The sequence below is a fragment of the Micropterus dolomieu genome, linkage group LG20 (genome assembly GCF_021292245.1).
Source record: "Micropterus dolomieu isolate WLL.071019.BEF.003 ecotype Adirondacks linkage group LG20, ASM2129224v1, whole genome shotgun sequence".
NCBI classification, from domain to species: Eukaryota; Metazoa; Chordata; class Actinopteri; order Centrarchiformes; family Centrarchidae; genus Micropterus; species Micropterus dolomieu.
The window spans coordinates 27,755,230-27,780,150 of record NC_060169.1 but is presented as its reverse complement, the minus strand read 5'-3'; the positions used below and the strand labels follow the sequence as shown (position 1 = coordinate 27,780,150).

Below are 24,921 nucleotides of genomic sequence, written 5' to 3'. Positions count from 1 at the left end.
AAGGGCCCATCCACAGGCCCTGTCAAATGGGTCAGCTCACAAAGGGAGGGGCCCAATTACCACTAGCCACAAAAACATACATAAAGTGCCTTTCGAGGGTCCATGAGTGCTTCAGCTTCCCCATGATTATGCCCACTCTCTACACACCCAGCACTTGTCGTACACATACAGGGCCTCCTGTGCCAAAACAGCCATCAGACTGGACTTCTGCCGCGGAGTAGCGGTGAGATGTGTTCAGCTGGTTTGAAAGAAGAGAGCTTTCTGTGGTCACAGAGAGAGAGAGAGAGAGAGAGAAAGAGAGGCAGAGGGAGGGGGGGCAGAGCGAGCAATTGGCTGGTCAACAACTAGGCTACTAGTGATCTGCTCTCTTTGAGGCACCCTGCCATATTTAGCCAGCAGAGATTAGATTTGAAGAAATCATTGTAAACTTGAATGAATTTGAGATGCAATAAACTGAAAACATCTAGATGTTTTAGGAAGCCTGTACTGTAGTACATGCCAGTATAATGGTCTGCCCTGCACCACTTCCTGCAAAACTCAAATCAATAACTCACTAAAGGAAAACATGTTTGAATGTGGACAGTCCTATGCTTAAGGATTGTGGTGTTATGTTTCTTTAATTTACTTTTATTATTTTTATTTAACAATATTGCTCAAGCCAATCTCATGCATATTTATTTACTCAATCTGACACCAAGTCATTTAAGGACAATTCAGATGTTATATTCACTTCAGCAGTTATCACTAAAACTCTCCTTAAAGTTGCCATTTGGGTATGTATATTAACAATTCATGTGGTAATAGCAGTACATATATTGTATTATTTGGATAATTGTTCATCCCATTTTTCTTTTTTTCAGGGGTAGCATTTAGCTTGTTTCAATCAGTTTTTTTTATGGCTCTATGAATAGAAGAGCTGATTGCAGATAATTGATTTATATCTCCAGACGAACGTAAGAGGAAATTTTACACACATTACACAAAACATTATACTAAACCTATTATTGCATGAACTTTTTCAAGTAATTAAATGTGAGAGTTATGAATATGAAATACAAGTCTGGTTTGATCTTCAGAGTAGACTTCAAATACACAGGTGTCCATGTATATGTTGGTGGAGTAATGGTGCCCCCTTCTGCCCAAAATGCAGGCACAAAGCCTCAGCCACAATAGATGAGTCTCTATTTAATGGTCGCAAAATTATCCGCAGAGACATCAAAGAAAAGGAGACCGTGTGTAAAACTGTGCAAAATCAGGCTTTATTCTTTTTTTTCCTCCTCCATTGTCACCTTTCATCATCATAATCACCATCATTGTCGTCAACATCATCTTTGAAAACATTACTCACCATAGACACACGGCCAGAAAATTGATTCTCAGAGAGACTCTCAGGTCAAACCTCTTGGCAAAAACAGGCATCAGCTATTAGCACAGTCCCGCAAAACAATGAGTAAGCTGTACATGTCCACTGCTTTCTGGGCAATACATTTCAACAAGGTCTCCAACGTTCTTTCGCTCTCTTTCAAGTCCATTCTTAGTCAGTAGTCAGGATTTTTAGTTCCAGTAGATGCTGAAAACCCCCATACAGACATGGTTAGGATGTTGGATATTATAGTCTTGCTGACTCCATAAATACTTTTTATTCCTCCTTTTCCTCCATCTACTGCAGGTCCGAGGACAGTCCATTTCTCCAGTTTAGGCAAACGTTGAATAAGTGCAATGTCTAGTATAATGTCAAGAAAATACAAACCCACACGACCATACATACATACAGTACATGACTGATAAACTTGATTAGCTATACAAGGTTGCCATTCTCCAAGGTGAAACCACAGAATTGCACATTAATGCAGGTCTACAACATCCAGTGTCCATTAAGCAGGGGCGCACACGATGTGAGCGCACCTGGACTGGATACTGTCCGTAGATAGTTTGGTAAAATTGTCCATGATTTTCTGTACAGTGGATTTTGTAGGTTGTGGATCCAATGTAAAGTGTAGTGCATACACAAAGAGATTCATTTAAGAATGAGATATCCACCACTTCAAGAAAAAGTGATGACTACAGATTGTGGTAGTTTTTTGAACATAGAACATAGGCAACACATATAACATGTCCACAGATTAAATCCAATCCACCGTTTTTAATTTCAGCGAGAGACATAGGAGGTTCATATATATATTTAATTTCATCGCTGTACTGTATCTATGTTGCTGTTGTTGAGGGATAAACCTCACAGCTTCAATTTGACCCATTCAAGGTTTTTGCCTGATGTATCTTCGATTATGCAATAAGCCAACGAGGGAGCAGAGAGACACCAAACCAAACTCACAGCAACTGTGCCTTGAAACACAATTATTTTGTTTGCAGTCAAGAACTACAGATCTCATGAGTCTTTAACATAGATGGCGATTTAAAACCTGCTGTAGTTGATAAATATGACAAAATATTACCTGTTTTATCGTTGTCAAAACATCAAGCTGCTCAAACATTTCTAGTAAGTATAGTGGTAGATACCCATTTTTCTTATATGAACAAAATACTCCTGTACCATGTTTCAGCTTTTCAGACAGGCAAATGTAAGGAATACTAAAAAGCTTATTAAGAAGTGAAGGCTAGAACAGAAGCTAGCCTAGGCAAATCAAAAGACTTAATTAAAAGCACCTGAAAGCGTGAAAAGCTGTAGACTTGGGTGTTCATTCTCAGTGAGTTGTAATACAAGCCCTTCTGTGTTACAGAGCATACTTTTAAATGTCAATACCAAAAATATTATTAAACAGAGCTGTAAGGACAATGTATGACCCTTGTTGCTGACTTGCTCATGTTACACTTCTGTGCAGTCAGACAAAGATCTTTTCTTTTTTTTTCCTTTTTTAAAATTTATTCCTGTTTGTTTGACAACTGGGGACAGTGAAATTTTGAAAGTGCGTCCTCAATCAAAACCATTTTAATTCTGTAATTAAAAATCATAATACTGTACTGTTAACGGCTTGATTTTTACATTTCATAAAACAAAGTGCCTATAGTGTATGCAACTTGAGTTCAAGCTACACCTCGCTTATTGGATTCTAGGAGCTTCATCTACAGAAATAGGACAAAATGACAAAGCAGCGCTTGCTCCTCAGATAACCATGTCACAGACCTTAATGTATGTCATTACTCAAAGAATATTAAATAAACAGATTGAAGATAATGCCTTTGCAAACCCGGTAAGAGAACAGACTTCTATGTGCATGTAAATCCATTACTTATTAGCCACAAAGGGATCTAATTATCATTTGGAATGATTATGTTTTTTACTGGATATTCTCAAAGAGAAATGATAAATAGAGAGATAATTAGTCCAAAGGATCAGTAAAAGTGCAGCAAGAATGGATAGCCATACCAGTGACTACTTCCTTTTTTCTTCAGTGTGTTACGGTTCTGTTAGAAAGCGACATGTACTGAGAAAAGCAGACTGAATTTAACCAGGCTAAACCTAGCTGAAGGTTAAATGAACATGGAATGTGTAACCACTCGGAGATAAGGAACAAAGGAGACAGAGGAAAATGAGAGGACCAGAACAAAACGACTTCAGAAATAATGTGCTCCCTCAGCCTTCAATATCAGGCCTGAGGTCAGCTTGCCCAAACATTCGCTGTCTGCCTGCCTGTGTGCCTCTGCCAGAGAGACGTATGGAGAACCTCCATTAGCTGGAGTAGATCTGGGTCCCAATCACACGCATGATCTCCTTCTGCACCTTAGGCTCCTGGGTGTTGATGTTGGCATCTCCTACTTGGCCATCCTCATACCTACACATACACACAGATGAGTTGACATTGGTTTCTTTTCATCCTTTCATCAATAGCTGCTAAGATTTAATCATCCTCTCTTGCTCACTACCTCACTTTTTCTGTTGCATGCTGCCTCTACTTGGTGGTATAAGGGCCCAGGTTAAAGATGAATAATTTAAGTTTATTCCTCACAAGACTTAATAGCAGTGATAGAAAAGTAATCTTTCCATATATAATTCAGTTGTTCTTGTCTAGGTGAATTATTTAGAGGAGGCATTGTTACGTCTAGCACAACTACTCGTTATTCTAACCATATCAACCATTTTTTCAAGCTGACAGCCATACACTCAGCACAAGTTCAGAATTGAATTCTATTTAGCTGTGATTTAAATTTAATTGCAGGCCATTTCAGATGTAATATCTAACTCAGGAGACAGCAGTGGACAGTGGATAATAGCCATCTAGTGAATGTGTCCAAAGGTTGGACTCTATCTCTAACATCAGCAGGCAGCGTGGATGCCATGTTTTACAGTTTTAACATTATGATCAAAGGCTGTGACCATTAGTGGAGTGGTAGCACCACTCAACAATCAATTTATTCACCGATTTTAAATAATGAGGAGTGTTGTGGTGACAACTGCAGCATATATTCTTCATTAAATCACCTTCATCATGTACAGTTTAGAAGGTAAAATAAGCAACCTGAGTGATGAACTATACAGTTATGTTGATATAAATATTTGCTGTCTGGCTGCTATAGAAGCTCTTTTGGTATTTCTGTGGAAATGATTAAGGAGTTGGGAATACTTACACAAAAAAGAAGCGGGTACAGACGTGATCAGACACTGGACACACCCAGATGTTACCATGTTTCTGAAGATCTTTAGATGTGATAACTGTTTAAAAGAGAGAAGCATGTTTCATCAAAAGTTGAAACTTAGAAATGGGTGGTTTATATTTAATGTACTTTCTTGTTATTCTATTATTAAAATTGGTTGCAGAGTTAGTGTAAGTTAAGGGCGTAAGCTCAGTTATTATCCTAACTGATGCACTTTATGCCTTCGATTTATTTTCAATAGTTTTCTCCTATTATGAAGATGATGATCATCATCATATTATGATAATTGCTATGACTTTTGAGTATAATTGCAAATTAATACACTAGTCACATTACCTAGTTTTATTCAAATTAAAAACTAACTTTATGGCATTTTATTCCTGTTCAGCTTTTCTTTTGTCAATAGTTTTCAAATTGGACAAAATGAGAGACTGCTAAAAAGTGTGTATTAGGTAATTAACATTATAATGTAACTTTTTACATTTTGTTTTTCTACTTAAATGTGTATTCATTTAGAGGCAGATACACGTCAAAGTATATTTATTGAATAGGCTAATGGCAATGATTCATAATTACCGGTATCTCAGCTTGTGTATTATGTATGTATGTATGTATGTATGTATGTATGTATGTATGTATGTATGTATGTATGTATGTATGTATGTATGTATGTATGTATGTATGTATTGTTATTACCTTCACACAGTGCGATGCAGTTCAGATTTCGACTCTGAAGAAACCTTGATTGTATTGGACGGCTCTATTCAAAAAAAGACACAACGGTTAAGTTTCTGAGCTGTTACAGTAAATCCAGTGATCTAACCAACCTAATGATGGTATCCACAGGACTGTTTTAAGTTTAATAATTACAAATACTGAAACTGTAGCTAGTGTAATAGTCAGAAAAAGGGCATTGTGATTGTAAGAAACATTTGAACTTAGTATAAAAAAAACATTCCAAAATATGTTCTGCCTTTTGAGCAACAGCCCTCATTTGTAATATGCCCAGTCCCTCACCTGTGGTATGGTGTTCATGCGGTTGTATCGCTGCACCAGTTCATCTTTGGTGGGCATGCGGTGCTGTCCTTTCCCCATTCCTGCAAGAAACAGAGAGCAAAAAAACCCAGAGTGAGAATGACCTTACTTCGAGTCACTCAAGCTGTGAAAAACCTTCCTCCAGAACTCGTGAACTCCTTGTACAGAGAAATGATTACCCACAGTGCCACCCTTCATATGAAGGTTACTATTCCAAAATGCTACTGAACAATACATCCAGTATTGTAACCATTTTTATTATCAAAACTGTGTGCTTTAGAAAGTATCATTCATTCTGAAAATTGTGCCAGTCAAGTGGATATAATGAGAGCAACTTATGTTTTTTTTTCAGCCATTAGAACAATAAATTCCATTCCCATCCTTAAAACTGGGAAACCATTGCTTAGGGGCTTGTTAACAGTGCAAACAGGTGGACCCATTTAGCAACGTGCTGACCTCCTGTCCACATAACCAGCACCAAAACCAGACTGCCATAGTAGGACCTCAAAACCAACCTCTGAAATTGTGTTTCAGCAGAAATACACAAGGGGAGTAAGGTAAGGACACAGCAAAGTAATGTCTGAATGGCTCTTCTACTCTCCCATCCCAAGAGAGCAAAAAATATATAAAAACCCAACGAAGTACATAGTAACACACTCCACTGACAGCCCCATTTTACACAGCCACAACATAATGTATGGTATGGTAGGCGGCACACAAGCTGAGAAAAAGGCCCAAGGCCCAGCACCCAAAATGCACACACAACACAGAGCAAGACAACAGGATAGCATGGAAAGCTCCCACATGTGAAAATGAAGTGTTCCAGGATGATATACAGGCCATGTTACAAACACAAGCGTATTCAGTCAACATGGTGGGGAAAAAAAGGAGGGAGAGGGGGGCCAGAAGGGGGCTGAGAGGTGACAAAGGAGCCGTTCCTACCTGAGTATCCAAAAGATATGCTGGAGATGGGGCTCAGATAGATGCCCTTTCCATACGCTGCCCCATGCAGCTTGGATTTGAAAAGAGCAGGAAGGAAGGAAGGGTCACTGAGCAGTTGCACAGGACAACCTCACATACACGGTTGTACTCACACATACAGTGCAATACATACCAGTCCTACTGTAGTTAAATCACAGGAAAGCATGTATAGGTGTTTTATGTCAGTTTACCTGGCAAACCCCGCCAACCAAGCATACTAAATACACACACACACACACACACACACACACACACACACACACACACACAAAGACGGATGGCAAAGAGCCAAAGAAAGAAAAAATTGTTTTATTATTCCAGTGATCTGAGACAACTCCTGTAATCCACACAGTCACACCTTTAAACTGCCAACATGTTTTTTTCTTTAACATAATGTAGTCCAGTGAAGTAAGTGTGATAATGTTGAACTGTATGAAAGAAATGGATGTTAAAAATAAATAATTTTAAGTCTTCAAGCAATGCTAACATGAATAATGAGACCATGTATACTGGTCTGAAGGTAAAGATGGTAAAGATAATGATGATGAGCCTCTACATAAGAAAGCCCACGATCAGGAAAACAAAAGGACCACGGGTCTAACATGGACAAGCGTTCGCAAGCCACAGTGAAACCAGAGGAGAAACGAGCGGAAGAACAAAGAGCAACTTTAGAGCTGGGTAAATAAATGTGATGAAATGGAGGTCATGACATGGCACATTTGGAAGAAATGAAAAGGAACAATAGGTGAGGTTATGTGTGATGGCTGGAGCTGGAGGCAGCCCTGCTCCTCCTGTGAAACACAACGACAGAGGAAGGGGAGTGTCAGTGCTCAAGGAGAAAAGGGGAGGCAGACGAGCACTGAGGCGAGATCAAAGATGGAGAGCTCTAAAAGTTGGAGAACAAAGAAGGCAGAAATGAAGCACATCAGCATGATAGAGCAATCATGGCCGACGTGAACGTTTCAAAGATCCTTGAGATTTCAGATTTAATTGTGTTTCATCTATTTTCAGGACATGTCCGTGTGTCTCCAAGCAGTCATTATCGTCTGTATTGTGCAAATGAGACAATTATGCGCTCTCTAGTGCTCACTACTTCTTTTCTTGTTTTATTATTTATTTATCTTTTGCAGACCTGGGTCAGAAAGTGCAACACCAACCTTGGCAGAACAATTTAAAAATGCAGATAGATGAAGACTTAAATGTAGAACAAGAATACATTTGGAAGAAAAGTACAGTATTCTGCTTCTGCCTTTAAACGGTCTTTATGGTTCTGATTTGCTCAGTTGTAGCCATCTGGTATCAACTAAATGAACTCTTTACATGATTTGAGGCTACCACTTGACCCAAGTAGATAATGAGTGATGCCAGTTACTGACCTTTAATGGTAGCCCTCCTTAATCACCCACAGGAAGTCTATACTCACTACCATGGAGCTTGTCCTTTGCATCCTTCAGCTTCAGACCTAACCTACTCAGTGCTCTAGGTGGTTAACCCTACCAGGGCACACAGGCAGCTTCCTGGCATCACAGCTGACACCACAGCCCCCTCCCTTTGTACCACAACGGGAAGAGGCATGCCGTCTGCTGCTGCCGGCATAGGACACAAAAAAGCAGCCGACATTGGCCAGGAAAATCTCCCAGTGTGCCCTGCTCGCTAAAATGCCAAATGCAAAGCTGACGAAAGGGAAGCTGGCATCCATTAACTGCAAAAATGAATCAGCCGGACAGCAAGCCTGCTCTGTCTAAGAGCAGGTTTACTGTCCGAGAGGAGATGCATCGTAAATTCCAGCCAACTGCCAGGATTACATACCTGCAGTTTGGTATAAGAAGCATTGACTAGTCCATTTCTCAGAACAGAGTGCCAGTTCTCTATATGGGAACCACTAGAGCAAGTGTAGAGAGAGGGAGAGATGAGAAAGAAGACATAAAACAAAGTGCCGTGTGAATATAAACAACGTGGATCTCAGTGTGCAACTGCTGATGTGTAGTGGCCACAGCCATGCTGTTCAAGAATGTTGTGATACATATTACTGGGGTTCATTTTGTCTGTGACCTTTGATTTGCTAATAGAGATCATCAAATGGACATTTACAATGATTTCATTTATCCATCCATCGTCAACCGCTTATCCTGCGTACCGGGTCGCAGGGGGCTGGAGCCAATCCCAGCTGACATTGGGCGAGAGGCGGGGTACACCCTGGACAGGTCGCCAGTGATTTCACTTATTATTATTATTATTACTGCAACTACTATATTTGAAAATGGCATAAGTTGAATGAAAAAAAAAATCTAGAAAATCCATTATATAGCTTTACAGCTTTTTTTTATTTTGTAAAACCTACAAATCAAAACTCATGGAGAGAAGATTCAAGCACTCTGCTTCTGCAAACCATGGTTGAGCTACTGTAGTCATCTATTTATACAGTTTGTACAAGGACATTTTGGGACAATCAGTTACATCATCACAGTTCTTCACATGTACATCATTTAAAACAAAAAAAAATATTAAAAGATGAAGATCAAAACTGAAAAGCCATCACTGCTGTATTTCAGTACAGGATGGGTTATTTGAATACATCTCTTATTATAGGTATCTAGAGTGTCTTAAATAAAACACAACGGTCACAGAAGTGTCATGAGTGCTGTTATTTTTTTACTAGTTTTGAAGCAGTACGGAGTTCTTGTTCCCACGGTCAAAAAATAAACAGGGAAAAATTCTTACTTTCACTTATCAGCTGTTTACGGATTCCCTTCTAAATCTCGCAGACTGTCTTTAACTGACTCTGAACATGTATTTATATTTTGTCTGTTTCTATTTATATCAATATCAAATAATGGCAGCCAAGCTGACATACTAATTTGGCGTCTACTGTTGAGAATGATTAAATTTGTAGTATTAACCAGCATAAAGAGAGACTGTTAGCACTGCTCATGAGTTGGTTGTACTCTGCGAGTGCCCAGATGGGCCGTGTGTATCTAAAATATTCAGCAAAGCCCCATCTGCTACAGTACAAATCTCTATCTCACAGATATTGCTGGCTCCATGTGCTGGCTTAGCAAGGTGGTTTCTCTGTCCAAAAGAATGGCCACTGCTCTGTTTGTTATGGTTCCATAAAAATCTGCTAGAGTGGCTCCTCCATCCGCAACATAATGACCAGGCGTCACCGAGACTTGTTCATGTTTGACAGAGTGTACTGCTGAAATGCTAAATTATGCATGCATTTCTGTGACTATGGTGGATTTGAGTTCAATTATTTACAGCAACTGATTTCTGACGTTATATTTGCCCAAACGCCACAAGCTCAACATAACTACAAATTCTTTTCTGATTCTTATAACAGCCTACATGATTTTAACTCTTTGGAGCTATAAGCTAGTAATTCAATGAAAACAGAGTTTTGATTGTATGACTGCTGTTTTAGCTAATAAGAGGAACAAAGTGGACTCACTGGAAGGCGAAGGTGCTGCCGTATAGCTTCTTGGCAGTGCGAAAACGAGCCTCCTTAGCCGGGGGGCTGCTGAGCAGCAGGAACTGGTGGGAGGTGTGCATGAATTTCAGTTGCTAGTACAATGAGATCATAAGGGACAAGTGAGAGCAAGAGAGAGACAAACAGACAGATAGAGAATGAGTATGAGGCATCACATAATGTAGCATTAAGAAACTGATTTGATATATGACACTTGACGGGATGTCATTCTGGTTCCCTACCCTACTCAGAGGCAGCTTGACGATATGAGACCTGTTACTGGAAATAATCCTGCAGAAAGACAAAAAATAAATAAAAATGTGTGCCTAACAGAATTTGAAGCATCCACCATTGTGCTACCACTTTGCTTGAACCACACCCACTATGACATGTCAAAATGTCTTCCATGAAAAAGACCTATTGGCTCATTATTGTGTTGTCTATGATCATTTACCAAACATGGAAAGTTTGATATGCTCTGAGTTGTACTGTATATTATTTGAAATTAAATCAGATCCTGTTAACATGGAAAGCAGAGTAAACCCATTTTCGGACAATCCTCTCCACTCACCACTGTAGCAGGGGATGGGCCAAAGGGTCAAGTTTGTCCATCTGTTTCTTGATCTCTAGATATGAGCCCTGGAAAAATCCACACAAGTGTGTGTTGTTTTCAGTTTGTTTTTTGTTCTTTCACATTTTTTCCAAAGCCAAATGAGCAAGTGTTGGGTAATCAAGCAAGAGACAATGAAGAGTGGGGTTTTAATTGAAGAGTGGAAGAGAAAATGTCTGTGTAATGGACATGTCCAGTCATGGGGTGGACACAGAGTGATGATGTTATAGAAACTAAAACATATTAGCTAATATCATAAACATTAGACCTCAAGCCTAACTGAAGCCTTAATCCCCTGTGGCTCTTTCCTCATCCCCCCAACCTCCTTCTTGTACCTGGGTCATTTCCCGAATGGACATGACGCTGTCCAATGCTTTCTGCAGTCTCTCATAATTCTTCTTCTGTGTTCATCGGTTGAGCCAAACATCCATTGTATGCAATGAGAGAGGGAACAACATACAGACATCTAAAATCACATGTACAGGTAAAAGTATGATAAAAATATTACTATTTCTAAATTCTTCCTATCCATTTTTTGTAAAATGAAATAAATAAATGATGCTTCAAAGATACAGATTTAAATATATTTACTGCATTCCTGTTACATGACTTCATGCATTTGTGAATTGTGTGCTTGTGAATAACTACAATATTTTCTGGTTTTGTTCTGACAGCAGCAGTAGTTTTAATAAAATAGGTGTTGTGTTTGATAGATGTATGTGTCATCTTGGAATTAAATTTGTGTTCTGATTTAGTTAGTAACCACAATCCCAGTTGTGAGGATGCTGACCTTTGGGTTGAAGGCCAGAGTCTTGGGGTCATTGGGGTCAACGACTGATGGGTAGGGCTCAAAGATGATGCTCTTACGGGGAGACTCAAGAGCAGCTCGACACATAGCCACAAGTAAGTCCACCACCTGGAGAGAGAGGGAATTTACACTTGTGTTTTATACCGGTATAAGATGCTGTCATCGACACATTGGGATGCTTCCCTTGACTCAGTGTAATGCGACAGAAGAGCCTGGCTCAGTTCCAGAAACATGTATAAACTACAAATAAATTAGAATTTAACTTCACTTCACTCTGTGAATGTGTCAGTGTCTGACGTTTGTGTTTTGTTTTTCTTATATGTTAGCTTTGTATTCTTTGGATCTAAATTCCAAAGGGAATTTTGGGGGAATAAAAACTTAAGAATAAATAATTGCAGGAAAAAATACAAATAATCCAAATTATATCAATATACTGTGGTGGTATTGTTACCTCTGCTCCGGTGGCCACTTCCTCTGCAGCTCCGGACATCACACCCAGAGTGTAGAAGGAGAACACACACAGCTCCCTGGTGCACACAGCCGGCTATATAAACACACACACAGACGAAGAGAGATGAAAATACATTTACCTCAATGTGTACAACATCTACACACTCATGCACGCACATACTGACACACACTCTCTTTCTCACTCTTTGTCCTGCTCCCTCACAACAACAACTGTGCAAAATCCATTTACAGGACCATATCACTAATAGAGAGAGGAAACATCACATACATGTCGTTTACAACTTTTCTTTTTTGTTTTGAACCAATATCGAATGGTTTATAAATCTCTACTGTGTGTTTGTCTTCCTCGTCTCTGATACCTTCAGCATGGATCCATTCTGAAAGACGTGCTGTTCGTCACACACCACGCAGTACTCGTTGAGCGTGGGGATCCTCTGCTCTGAGTACTTCATTATCTGTTTGGAGAAAAGCACAGTGGTGTCCCAGAGTTACCACTCCCACCTCCAGCACTGCCATATAAAGGAATAAAGACTAGTTCGGCGGCAGAACTGTCAAAAAGCTATGATTTTGTTCTGCAATTTTGGCTGGCTGAACAAGGTCCTATTACAACAATGCACTGTGGGCCCCTCTCCTTGTCACTGCCAGGTACGAGCAGATACACAATCTCCCACATAAACAGATGAAGTAATAGGCCCCTCACATCCAAACAGATTGTAAGGTGGCCCTTTATTGTTGCTTATATACAAACTGTATGTACCGGAACTTAGTGTAAATAAAGTTTTGTGAAGACATTTAAAAATTGCTCAAACTACTATTCGTATATGCTGTACTCATAAACAATCACAGTGAATGAATTATTGTATCGCTATATAACTGCTCAACAGACTTTTTCCTGATGAAATAAATTGTCATTGTTTTTGGACTGCGGAAAAGACTCCCAAAGGACACAGTACATACAGTAAGTGCCTTGTTAAGTAGACTCATATCTGCCTGAGGTCTAACCTGCACTAAGAAGCCATACTCCAAGGTGGGGATGTTCTTGCAGTGGCCGCCCGCCTGGGATGAGAAAAACAATTCAATCAGCTGCCTCGTGGTAATCTGCGCTGGGGCCCTGGCCGCCGGGACAGCCACAGTCTGATGAGTCAAGTGAAGACAAAGCATTATGGGAAACGGCGCACCAGCCATGTCACGGTAGGGGTAAGGAAAGGCTCAGGTGGGAACAAGTGCAGGTGGCGGGTGACTGAGAAGAGGGTCAGAGTGGATCACAGAAAACAGAACAGAACAATATACAGTGCGCCTTCAAAACAGCACTTTTTGTGGATGATTTTAAACTCATTGTCATAAGATCATGAGTTTCTACATTGGCATTGTTACAAGTGAATGTGAGCCACAGAGTTGTGACAAAAACACTATGACGACAACTTCACATGTGAGTGAGAGACATTACAAACAAATAAGTGGGAGGTCTTTGCCAAGACTGCCACTGACCTGACTGTTTGGTGGATAGCTGAAGAGCTCTCCTTTAGGGTTCTTCATGGTACATGAGATGGAGCGGTTCATCAGGCGGGTCACTCTCAGCTCAGGGACGCTCAGCTTCCCTTTTAAAACTGTGTCTTGGATCAGAGGGAAACTTGGAGACCTAGAAAATAGCAAGACACAATACATACACATCACTTCATGAACTATTTTTCTACAATAACAAAATGCCAACATTGTCGCACTCCACGGCTTTGTTAAAGTTACATAGTGGAGGGGTTGGCTTCAAAGCAGAAAGGGTTTGGCTTTAAAGGCCAAATCAGACATTTTACTCATAACTGTAATGGTTCTTTGAATAAATCCTTATTTATCAATAATATCATTTTCAACATCTCCTCAGCTGTAATCTTGTATGGTAACAGTGCCATTGGTAGTCACTCACACTTCACTTAAAATATTATACTAGCACAGACAACAGAAATCTGTTTGGGCAGTAGCTCAAGTCACTAACTGTTAATATACAAGAAGCTGCGTTCACTTCCACTATCACTCTCAGTACATCATCCATGTACATTCTTGACATGAGACTCCTGTCAAGTTGTGAGGATGTCAAGACAGCCTAGTAGTTAGTGAAGCTGACCTCCATCGATTGGGCTGGGATTCAATCCCTGTGCACCCATAACTGTCAAAGCATCCTGGAGAAAGACAGGCAGAGAAGAGTACTTCCCCCTTGGGGAAATTGGTTGAGTGTGTCAAATTTTGAATTTCAGTCAATCTGCAACTTGCAGTGTCAGAGCTTCCTTTCCCCTGCTTGTCTTCTTTGCTACAGTTCATCTTTTACAGACAAACCCTCAAAAAGCATTTCTACCTCTATCTTTGCAGCTTGCAGTTTGTTGACCAGATGGAGAACATTTCACCCTTGTCTCCTGCTTCACAGAAGAATAGACACAGAAGACAGAGGCATTATCGACATCGTCTCTGTGAAACGGGATATTACCTGGTGAATTAGTCTCCACAAAGAGGTGTTAAGTAGGTTTTGGGACCAGATACAGCCTTAAGATATTTCCTGAGAACCTTTGTGACAACTGAACTTTGCCCTTTTTTAATATTTATTAAAAATCTACATGGAAACATTCCAACAACAAACTGTAGATGTTCTGCCAACTAACACTAAAACTGCCTAATTGTTTTCTGCACTTCAGGTAAGTAAATCTGTGTTTTTCTCCTTGAGTGATTGCACACACAAGTGTTTAGAAATATATAAGAACAACCAATAAAACAATGTCATCATACAAACTAAGCAACACATTCACAGTAGAACAGGCATATTGATTTTACAATGAAATGAAAACAAATGTTGCCTAAAATGTAAAACATGGGCATGTGAAAAAGTGTGAGAGGAGAGAGAGAGAGAGAGAGAGAGAGAGAGAGAGAGAGAGAGAGAGAGAGAGAGAGAGAGAGAGAGAGAGAGACACCTACTTGGGTATGGGGGAGAAGATGCTGAGCCCGGCGCGGAACTTCTTGATGGTTCCTCCAGCTTTGAACCAGCTGTGCCTCTTCTCCTGCTGGGCCTTGAGGAACTCATTACTGAGGTGCTTCCACTGCTGTGAGGTGAATGTGCTCAGGATCCTGCCATAGTACAAAGATGGAGAGTCAAGCACAAAGAAATGTGAGTGAACCTGGCTCTTTAAATTATCAGTATGCATTATTATTTTGTGTGAGTTGATTAGTCAACCATAAGATTACCAAGACTAAAGACTACAATTACATTTTTATGCCTTATGCATCTATTTGTAATTTTAGTTGGTTTAAATTTTGGTTTTGCAAAATTAGGTTAGTTTATGAAATCCATTATGCAAAAGTTCACTATAAAACATTATAGATGCTAAATAGAACAGATCACATGGCTTACTTTTTAAGCTGCAGGCCCAGGCTGAAGCCTTCTTTATTGGAGGGCTGGAACACTTCTACTGACGGCTCTGAGTAAAGATGACTAACATTATTACACAGTGCAAAGATACACACACACTCTTTCTTTCACTCTCCCTCTTGTATAGCACATATTGTACTCACCTCCTACGCTCAGTGAGTGGCACAAATACCTAAAGTCCCTCCCAGAAAACCAACATCCACACTGACATCTTTACTCACCAGGTCCATCGAGGTACTGAGAAAGAGAAAAGCGCAGTCTCAGAATAATGGGCTCTGTTCTGATAACTTTCCAAGCTGTCGCAACCTCCTCCTGAGTCAGACACACACACATACACACATACACACAAATATACAGAGTTAGCATCCTAATTAGGGCCATTTTTCATTACATAAATATATCATGAGCATACAATGTATTATCAATGATGTGGTACTTTGCAAAATGTCAAAGTTAGAATAGTAATGGGCAAAGACGGAGGAGGTGGTGTGTGCAGAGAAAGAAGAATGCAAACTCACATCTAAGAAACCGATGTTAATATGAAGATCAATGTCCACGTCATCAATAGTCCCATACTCCCTGTTCAGAGAAACAACAACAGATATAGTGAATTTATCACAAGTAATGGGATGCATAAAGTTCAAACACTTTCAACTGACTGTCCCTTAAGGGAGAAAAATAAGAGGTGTTTTTCCTATTTTGCCAGACAGACCCTGATAAAAATTTGTACTTAATATACAGCGTGTGTCAAATTAAGAAGTGCAGGAACACAGAATCATAGCACCACTTGGTTTTTTTCAAAATATTTCATGTGTGCGTGTGTAAGTGCTCTGTGCTTCTAGTCTTTTTGACCACTCAAAGCACTTTTACACTACATCTGCATTCACCATTCACACACATTCATACACTGAGCCTAAGTGCTCAAACAGAAACTAACATTCACACACATTCATACAGGGCATTTCGGGGTCTTGCCCAAGCCGGGGATTCACAGTCGCCCCATAAGGGTAGGCGTGTGTGTGTGTGTGTGTTGTACCTAACAGAGACAGCACTGTCAGTGTAGATGTCTTTTACTGCTTCAATATCTGCATCCAGTTGAGGGTGGCGGTACAGGTCGGCAGCACAGCTCCCCTGTAACAAGCAATGCATTAAATGTTCAGTGGGTAAGTTTTAGTGGCATCTAGTGGTGAGGGTTGCCAATTGCAACCAGTGGCTCATGGTGCATTTATGTGCTCCTTTTTGTCTGACCCCTAAAGCCCCCAACATACTTGCTTTTTAACAATGCGTCGGCGTAGAGGCGTCGGCGACGCAAACGGCATTGTTCACATACTTGCCTGCGTACTTTGCGTGTACCTGGAGGATTAAACATGAACCCACTAGGGGGGCAGATCAGGGCCGGATCATCCCTTGCTGACACCGGATTATCTTCCTTGACAACCTCAGAATTTGCACATCGTAAACAAAGCAAACATAGCGACACTCGAGGAAGTTGTGATTTTAATGAGACATCATAACAATCTCGGTAATTGCAGACTAGCTCCAGGAGTTTTATTGTAAGCATCCCGCCATGAATCGCCTTTTTTAAGTATGCTGCTCACCTTCTTCTTTTGTGTTTAATAGCAGTTGGAAAAACAACTACATATCCTCCACCACCTGGGCTGGTGTGTGGAACAGTAGATTGCTGCTGACCTGCCTGTTTGATCGACATACTGCACCCACGTTTATGTGCTGAATTGCATCTCCCGGATGCGTAGCGTTAATGTCTGGAGACGTGCACAACCTACATTCCAGAAGAAACCAGGATACGCGTGGCTTGTGTACGTGAGCGCGTAGTTAAAAGCAAGCATGTCCAGGCCTTAAGCCCTGCCAGGTAAATTCAAGTTCTCTTCATTGACACCACCAGCTAACTATTTTAAACTTTGATTCATTACTTTTAGCTGTCAATTTCAAACATTTATCTATTTTTTTAAGCTAACTATTTAAACTTTTTATCCATTACATAAATCTATTTGAATTGTTAATTTGTTACTTTTTCCGATTTCGACCCTTTATGTATTACTTTTAGTTTACTTTTTTCAAACATTTATCTACTAATTTTAGCTATTTTAACTGTTTTTCCAATCACAGAAGGTAGTGTTCAGGTGTTACAGCTGTAAATATTTTTTGAATCAAATCAAATCAGCTGAACTTCCCAATCTTTCATCTTTTCAGTCAAACTCCAGACAAGGTTCTCATGGTATTTGCACACCATGAAATTAGATCCTGGCTCTAAGACCTCAGAATTTGCTTTTCAGGAATTAGGAAGTCCAGTTCAACATGGTTTGTTTCATTCTGTCAGCATTTCGTAGCTTTGATCCAACATCAAACACATTTCATATTTGCAATAAAATAAGACATGAGGTTTGAGAGAAAGAGAAATGAACAACAAAAAAAATTGTTCAGGAAATCATTTGTACATTTCTAAAACTGTAGGCAATAACAATGGCTGTATTTGAAGTTGCATACTAATTTACTATGCATATTACGAACTTGGTTTTTCTTTACAATTTTTGGATGTTATTTCATCACCAAATTCACTTCTAAAAGATTTTGAGGCAAGAAATCAACTGAGGAGATTTCGAATATTGCAGTTTCAATCAAGATTACAATCAAAAATGTGCTCTTCTTCTCATTAAAGTGTACTCATGGTAGCTGCTAACATTGCCCGGCCCATCTTATTATTATTTTACTTAATTTCTTTATTCTCCTTTAAATCAAACATGAACTACAAACAACAGCCTTCACCCCCCCCCCCCCCACCCCCACCCCCTCTTTAATATGCCTGTGAGAGATGAGCAAGAGGACAACCACACGGCCCTCCCCCCTCAGTAAACACCACACTTGCCCCCACCCATCTCGAGGGTATAGCTAATAGGTATAGCTAGTGTCAAACATTAGGAGGTATTTTTTTACATTACAAATGATATTTCTTTGTAATTTTCAGTGATTGTTTAATATGCTGTCATTTAATATGTTGCGTGGTTACCTCAGCGCATTTGGTATCCTCCATAAATAGCACTTTCTAGTATTAATAATAATAGTTGACCTAAGTTTGTCTTAAGTGTTCCTGGTGTCTAGACTTGAAGTCAGACTCTCATCTCCTCAGCTCTCAGTGTGCAGAACAGATCCCACACTTTCATCCTTATCTTCACTGCGCTGCTTTCATGTTCTCTGACTGCATAGAAATGAGCTTTTAGTCCCAGACTGGATTTACATTTCAATCAAAAGATTTGAAAGATAACAGTTAAAAAGCACAACTAAGAGATTAAGATCTTATATGGAAGTGTTGAACTTTACAAGATGCGATGATACATTAAAGTATGGCCACGGAAATGAATTTGACACTGTTGCTTGGGATTGATACTAGAGGTTGCATAGGGTGATAGTACTGAATCTGTATTGTACTGGTAAATGCCATGTTTGCTATTGTCAGTTTGGAAAAACTGAGACTAAGCCCAGGACCTGAAAATTGGCAAATGCATTATAGTTTAATAGAATATCCTGCTTTAGATTAAACAAAATGTTTGTCCTACTAGCAGTGAGGCATTAGGATGGAAATGTCAGTCAGTTGGTCGATCTGTTCTGTACTATGAGGGCAAAATATCTCAACAACTATTCACCACACTGCCGTGATATTTGGTCTGAATAGTCATAATCCACAAAATACTTATTCCAAATGCTTTTGGTGAACCCTGACTTATTGTTTGGCACCACCATCAATTTAAAAAAGATGATAATCCTGACTAGTATCAGAAAACAAAATGTCAGTATCCTCACAAACAGCAGATTAAATATATAGATATACTGTATATATAGATTTACTGTGGAACAGTAATACCCTCTGCTGTACCTGAATGCCATACAGGAACTGTTCCGACTCGTTCTCCCCATCCGACTCCTCGTCTGTCCAACACTGGCCTTTGATATCCTGTGGGCCCACACATTGTGAAAAGGCCATTATAGTGGAGTGGAAAGAGGATGCAGCCTCTTTCTTTCATCCTTTCATGTCACATCCTTTCTCACATCTCCTTATTTAGCCTCACATTCAAGGGCTTCAAAACACTGCTTTATATAGCATCTCAAAGAGAAAGACGAAGAGGCATGATTTATTTCCAAAAGACTTGATATTCTCTGAATTCAACCTTCAAAAAGAATACTCAAATGACAATTAAAAGGAGTGCGTTCATAAAAATATCTATCTTTTGTATATAAATAACCGTGTCTTGTCATTTCCGGCAAAGCCTGAAGCCCGGATGTCCTTTTGCATAAACCTGCAGCATTTATTTAATATACTTAGATTAAGTTAATACAATATTTAAGTGCCTGTGGAAAGTCCGGACTTCTGTGACTAGCCACAGCAATGCCATTTCATTTTATTTACTTTTACTAATCACTTTCTAAATCTTAAACAAAAAGCATAATTTGGATGACACAGCTTAATCGTATGCAGGGATTACACCAATAGGATCCTAGCTGTCTTACCATTTGGTCTGCTGTTCATAGGGCTCACTCAGACAGGTTTAGGCCTTTGAATAGTGCCAGCCATTGCAGCCTGTTTCCAGGTGGAAGGAACAAGAACAGAAAACCGGAGTGTTTTGACTGACCCCCTCTCTTTCTGGCACCCCTCAGAACTGCACCTTGAAGAGATAGAAATTCAAATTCAGTAATGGAAGAAAACACGAAACAAAGAGACCATCGCCAGTGATGCCATGCTTTGTAAACCGTGCACTCCTCTTCTTTTCTTTAAATGGTCTGCATTTCACCTTGCCATGTATCCTAGCAACAGCCAGCCATCTCTGCCTCATTTCAGAATGGCATTAATCTCCGTAGGGGGAACGTGTGGGAGATATATGCTATACGTTCAGTACCCAGGATGTCTCACTTTCTTTGTTTTGTTTTGTTTTCCAGGAACTTCATCTATAATACCGAGGCTAAGGTTGGCACACCTTTACAAACACACAGCGAAAACAGCACATCTGCTGATGTCAGGGCACTGTTGGACTTTTTTTTTATTTGCCCTGCAAATAAATGGAAGTAAATCTTTGAAATGCCACGTAGTGTCTGGGTTTAGCATAAGGAGAGTACATTGTGGCCACAGGATGCTTAGTATAAAATCAAAGATATTTCTCAAGAATTTAACACAATAAAAGAATGGCTACCTATAAAGGAATATTCACAGATGTCATGGTGAGAAAGGAAATATCTTGAATTTTATATGGTCCGGATTTAGAGATAAAATCAGACGAAGGACACCACTACTGATATAACAAAGGCAGCTAGTAGGCTACAGTGTATTTCTTAGCAGCCCCTCATCTTTTGTGTCAGACATGTAAACAAGGAGCATGGCGTCTCTTTAACAAGACGTGAAGCTGCAGATGCAGAGTTGCATATTTCACGCTGCAGCATCAGAATACAAATTAAAATGTGAATGGCCTAGTGCACATCAAGCCAAAAAATAATAATAAAGAAAAAATAAAGAATGCCTAATATTTATCAGGAATGAATCCTGAGGCATTTGCAAACAAAGACTGGATGGCAACATAAATTGGCACTGCAGAACCGACTGCCTTTACAAAACCATGAAAGCATCTATGCTATAAGGTCAAAATAATTAAATGAACACCAATTCTTCATTTTCTTTTTGTTTGCTGCACTCTCTCTCTCTACCTTAGATTGTGCCATTATCTACATTTCTACACAAAATAATTATTATACTGTGCTTCTCTCTTCCTGATTTTGGATATCTCTCATCTTTCCTGTTACAGTTTGGCTCCTTTCTTGTCCAAAACATCCTTTCAGACATCAGCTGCTCTGCCATGTCCTCAACCCTGCTAGCATCTACACCCCTACACCGCCCCCACACCCTGCCATTCCCACAGCCTCTGTCGTCTCACATACCAATAGAGCCGCCGACAAACAGAATCCCCCCACCCCCGCCCCCACCCACACATCCACCATCCCCATTCCTCCTTCTGATAATATTTAATAATATTTAACACAAACACTGATGCACTCAGGCAGATTTTCCCATCCCCCCGCGCTCTGCACCCCCACCCCATCCATCCACACTTACCTCCACAGAGGATGGAGACCGAGATGCTGTCCTTGCCTCAGCTGCTCCCCCTCTTAAAGGGCACACCTGCCGTTCTCTCTCTCTCGGCGGCTGTTTTCCACTGAAATGATAGATGACAATAAGCCTATTAAAATAAGATATTAGACGAACCAGAGCCACGAATCCCCCAATTCTCTGTCTCGTCTGTCTCCCGCCGCTTGTGGTGTGCGTCTGCGAGCAATCCAGTTGGTGTGTGTGTTAGTCTGTGTGTTTATCTATTGCAGATCTCTGCTCCCACTGCTGTCTTATATTTTGCCTGACAACACTGAGGAGTCTGAGCATGCTCAGTGAGACCAGGCAAGCCAGTCATGTGACCTGCAGCTGACTGCACTGCTGCTGAGAAATTGGTGGGTAAAAATGGAGGAAGAAAAGGCTCTGCTCATATGCGTCTGCCTGTGTGTTCATGTGTGGTGTGTGTGTGTGAGTGGTTGCATAAGTGTCTATTACTGTGCAATGATGCTTTTTGAAGCAGCTTCTGGCAGACAGTAGTGCTTTCATGTCTTGTTTAAATGTATTCAAAAAGACAAAAAAGAAATAAAGCACTTTATGCTACATTTGTGCTTTACACTTAAGCTGATCTGCATGCTGTATAGATGCAACTATACGTTTCAATGATCTAAGAGTGAAACAATATAACAATAGCAATTGTTATATTTCAGTAACATCTTCAAAGGTTAATATAACATTACAAAAAAAATCACATCTGCTCCATCTATGATACAGTGTGTCATTGTGTGCATGTGTGAGACTGGCCATTAGGACTCTGAGCTAATCAGTCTTTACCCTCATTATCTCAATGTATCTATTTAAGAACTGACCTGAACAATGGGCAGGTGTTAGGCCAACTGTCTGCTCAATGTGTGGCTGTGGTTTAATATGGCACACATTGGGCAAACTAAAGGGTATAGACTCTGATGGCACAATAAGTATGGGCAAACACTCAGGCATCATGCCATAGTAGCTTTGTCAACCACTGTTAGACTGCCTGGCACTTCTTTAATGTGAGGTGTGTGGGGGATGAGGTGAGGTTATAGGTGTTACAGGTTCAACTGAAGAGCTCACTACAGTAGTATTCCTAGAACAATCCCCCATCTTCCACTTATGGTGCAACTCTCCTTCACTGTACAACAACAGTCAGCATATATTTTTTTCTGGATGCAGCTAAAAATGCAGATTGCAACAAACTTTCTGAATTACAACATCTATCTTTTTTGTGAAAGAAATTAACTGTTAAGTCTCTCTAAAATAAAAAATAAGTATTAAATAGTAATAAATAGTATTTGGTCAGCTGAGAACACACTTTACCAACAGTAGAGTAAAATTCAATACTTGACAACCAGTACCCTAAGTCAAAATGTCATTTGTCTTGATTTAGCCTTGTTTTATTTTGCACAATGAGAGTATGTGTTACATTGAGAAATTGTAATGTCTCATTTTGGGAAATGAGCTCCTCAAATATTCCCTCCCACTACTATGGAAGGAGAAGAACATTCTTTTTTATATTGACTATCATTAAATGATTACCATTATTGCTATTATACATGTATTGTGTCCTTCTGTTTTTCTGTATTGTGTTATGATCATAACCTCATCATTATGTAATTGTGCTATTTTAGTTCTTCTGTGTGTGCCTTAATAGAGTGTTTTTTACCATTGCTGTTTGATTGTTTTCCCTCTTTTATTCATAGGTAAGAGTTGCCTTATTCATGCAGTAATAATAGATTCAGAAGCATTATCTCATCTCTGAGATTTATCTGAGCATATTCCCACAGTGTCTTACTGTACCTCGTGGCCCAGGGGTTAGCAGCCATTAATACTGACTGACAGCTAGGGGCTTGGCCAGTGTTCAGGCTGACTGGACTGCAGATCTGTCCCTCATCTGGACAGGTATGTCCATTGGCCTCAGGTACTGGAGTGGAGTGGCTCCAGGCAGAGGCTGCCAGCAGCCAGTGAGACGGCAACATGGGAAGTGGAAGCAGCAGCGCTAACTCCATCAACAGGTGAGAGCAAAAATGGGACAGAGGTAGAGGAGATGACGTACCCTTATAGTAGACCACAGGGAGTCCAGAAAAAAATAAGATTACTATCAGTGTTTCCTGTATCTGCAAAGCAAATAGTACTTTGAGAAGTATCTTTGCCCAATTTATTTGTCTCTAATCTGTGTTGCAGAGCTTGAATGTTTATTTTTTCTCACTGTGGTTGAGATATGGTTGGCAGTTGTGTCTGTGTCATCGATTTAGTTTCTGTCTTCATACTCCTTGGCAGAGCAGATTAACATAACAACAGAATTAATCATCCTGGCCAACATATGCAACATTGCAGTCTGCACTGGACAAACAAACAAAAGATATAAATATAACTACAGATCATGGCATTACATCCATCAACGCAGTGATGTACTGTGTACCTCCAAAAAAGTTTCTCCTTCTACTTTCTGTGGAAATGAAATAATAACAATTATTTTTGATGGTAACCGTTGTAGAGGTAGTATTATAGTACTGCTAGTAGTGGATTTATTTGTATTTTGTATGATGGTATGGTATGGTATAAGCATGGAAATACTGGCTGTGTAGCGTACTTAGAACATGTCATTTTGGAATGTGTATTTAAAATGCAAATATATAAATATAGAGTAAATCGTGTAAAGAACCATAGACTACCTAGCCTATTATAGCCTAATAGCCTATTTGTGAAAAAGCACGTGTCGTTCAAGTTCTCAATATGATGTACCTACAGCTAAACGTAGCTAAATGCCTATCACTGTAAAAAAGAAACATCTACAAACTGTTATATTTTACTTCAACACTAGATGGAGGTAATCCCTCAAACACCGACATTGGCAAGGTACTTACACATCAGTTCGGTCGTCGGCTCACCTCAAACATCCATTGCATGGTTGCAAGCCACTAATGCTATTGAGGCAATAAACAGCGTTTGGGTGTCATTACTGCACCAGCTTTTAGAAATTAAATGGAGGGGGGATGGGGCATACTTTGATGGCTTTCAACACATTTACCCAGTTACTAAATCTTGCAGCAGGTTAGATGATGCCTGAACCATTTCTGCTTCCGATGATTGGCATATCTGCACGATAATAGAGGCAAAAACATTATATTAAACGTTAAATTAAAACTGGCAGTCACTGAACGGCCATAGTGTCCTAACCACTGTATTTTTCAGGAAACTACAGCACGCCATCCACGGTCACATGTCATACTCCGTGCGCTGCTGATACATTCAAGCGTCCCGATTGGCTCCCTGAATTTACCCAGCACTTGCTGCGTCTTCGTATCCTTCCGCTTCGTTTTTACTTTTTACCATGTTCTGACTTTCCATAACAGTTATACTGAAATAAAACACACGACTGAGTAGTCTGTTATGC

At 39.9% G+C, this 24,921-nt stretch overlaps 1 protein-coding gene across 12 annotated transcripts; it reads right to left on the bottom strand.

The window, feature by feature from the left end:
• Positions 1-1,237: 1,237 nt before the first annotated feature.
• LOC123959109 (protein mono-ADP-ribosyltransferase PARP6) lies at positions 1,238-24,695 on the bottom strand. 12 transcript variants are annotated; one of them, XR_006822226.1, is made up of 24 exons: positions 24,392-24,695; positions 23,947-23,973; positions 23,325-23,523; positions 21,501-21,600; positions 19,910-20,064; positions 19,278-19,355; positions 16,425-16,519; positions 15,907-15,967; positions 15,610-15,700; positions 15,371-15,437; positions 14,938-15,087; positions 13,471-13,621; positions 12,985-13,116; positions 12,342-12,437; positions 11,963-12,055; positions 11,494-11,619; positions 11,039-11,104; positions 10,665-10,732; positions 10,336-10,384; positions 10,076-10,188; positions 8,437-8,509; positions 5,629-5,708; positions 5,308-5,371; positions 4,594-4,669 (listed from the first exon to the last, which is right to left on the bottom strand). XR_006822226.1 is itself a non-coding variant. In XM_046032991.1 (21 exons), the coding sequence occupies exons 1-21, from the start codon at positions 19,383-19,385 to the stop codon at positions 3,689-3,691; spliced, it is 1,941 nt and encodes a 646-aa protein (XP_045888947.1). In that variant the 3' UTR covers positions 1,238-3,688. The 12 variants fall into 12 exon arrangements, 2 of the variants coding, with proteins under 2 accessions (XP_045888947.1, XP_045888948.1); XR_006822225.1 differs by lacking the exon at positions 23,947-23,973 and adding an exon at positions 23,734-23,796 and having other exon boundaries at positions 23,325-23,581; XR_006822227.1 differs by lacking the exon at positions 23,947-23,973 and having other exon boundaries at positions 23,325-23,796; positions 24,392-24,451; positions 24,556-24,695.
• Between the last annotated feature and the right edge of the window lie 226 nt (positions 24,696-24,921).

Bases quoted from the DNA above. Each gene is read 5' to 3' on its own strand.
- LOC123959109 (XM_046032991.1), bottom strand. From the start codon at position 19,385: ATGGCCTTTTCACAATGTGTGGGCCCACAGGATATCAAAGGCCAGTGT. The intron at 15,968-16,424 runs GTACAACACACA...TTCTCTGAACAG, and splicing joins GACAGTGCTGTCTCTGTTAG to GGAGTATGGGACTATTGATG. The intron at 12,056-12,341 runs GTATCAGAGACG...GTGTTTATATAG, and splicing joins AGAATGGATCCATGCTGAAG to CCGGCTGTGTGCACCAGGGA.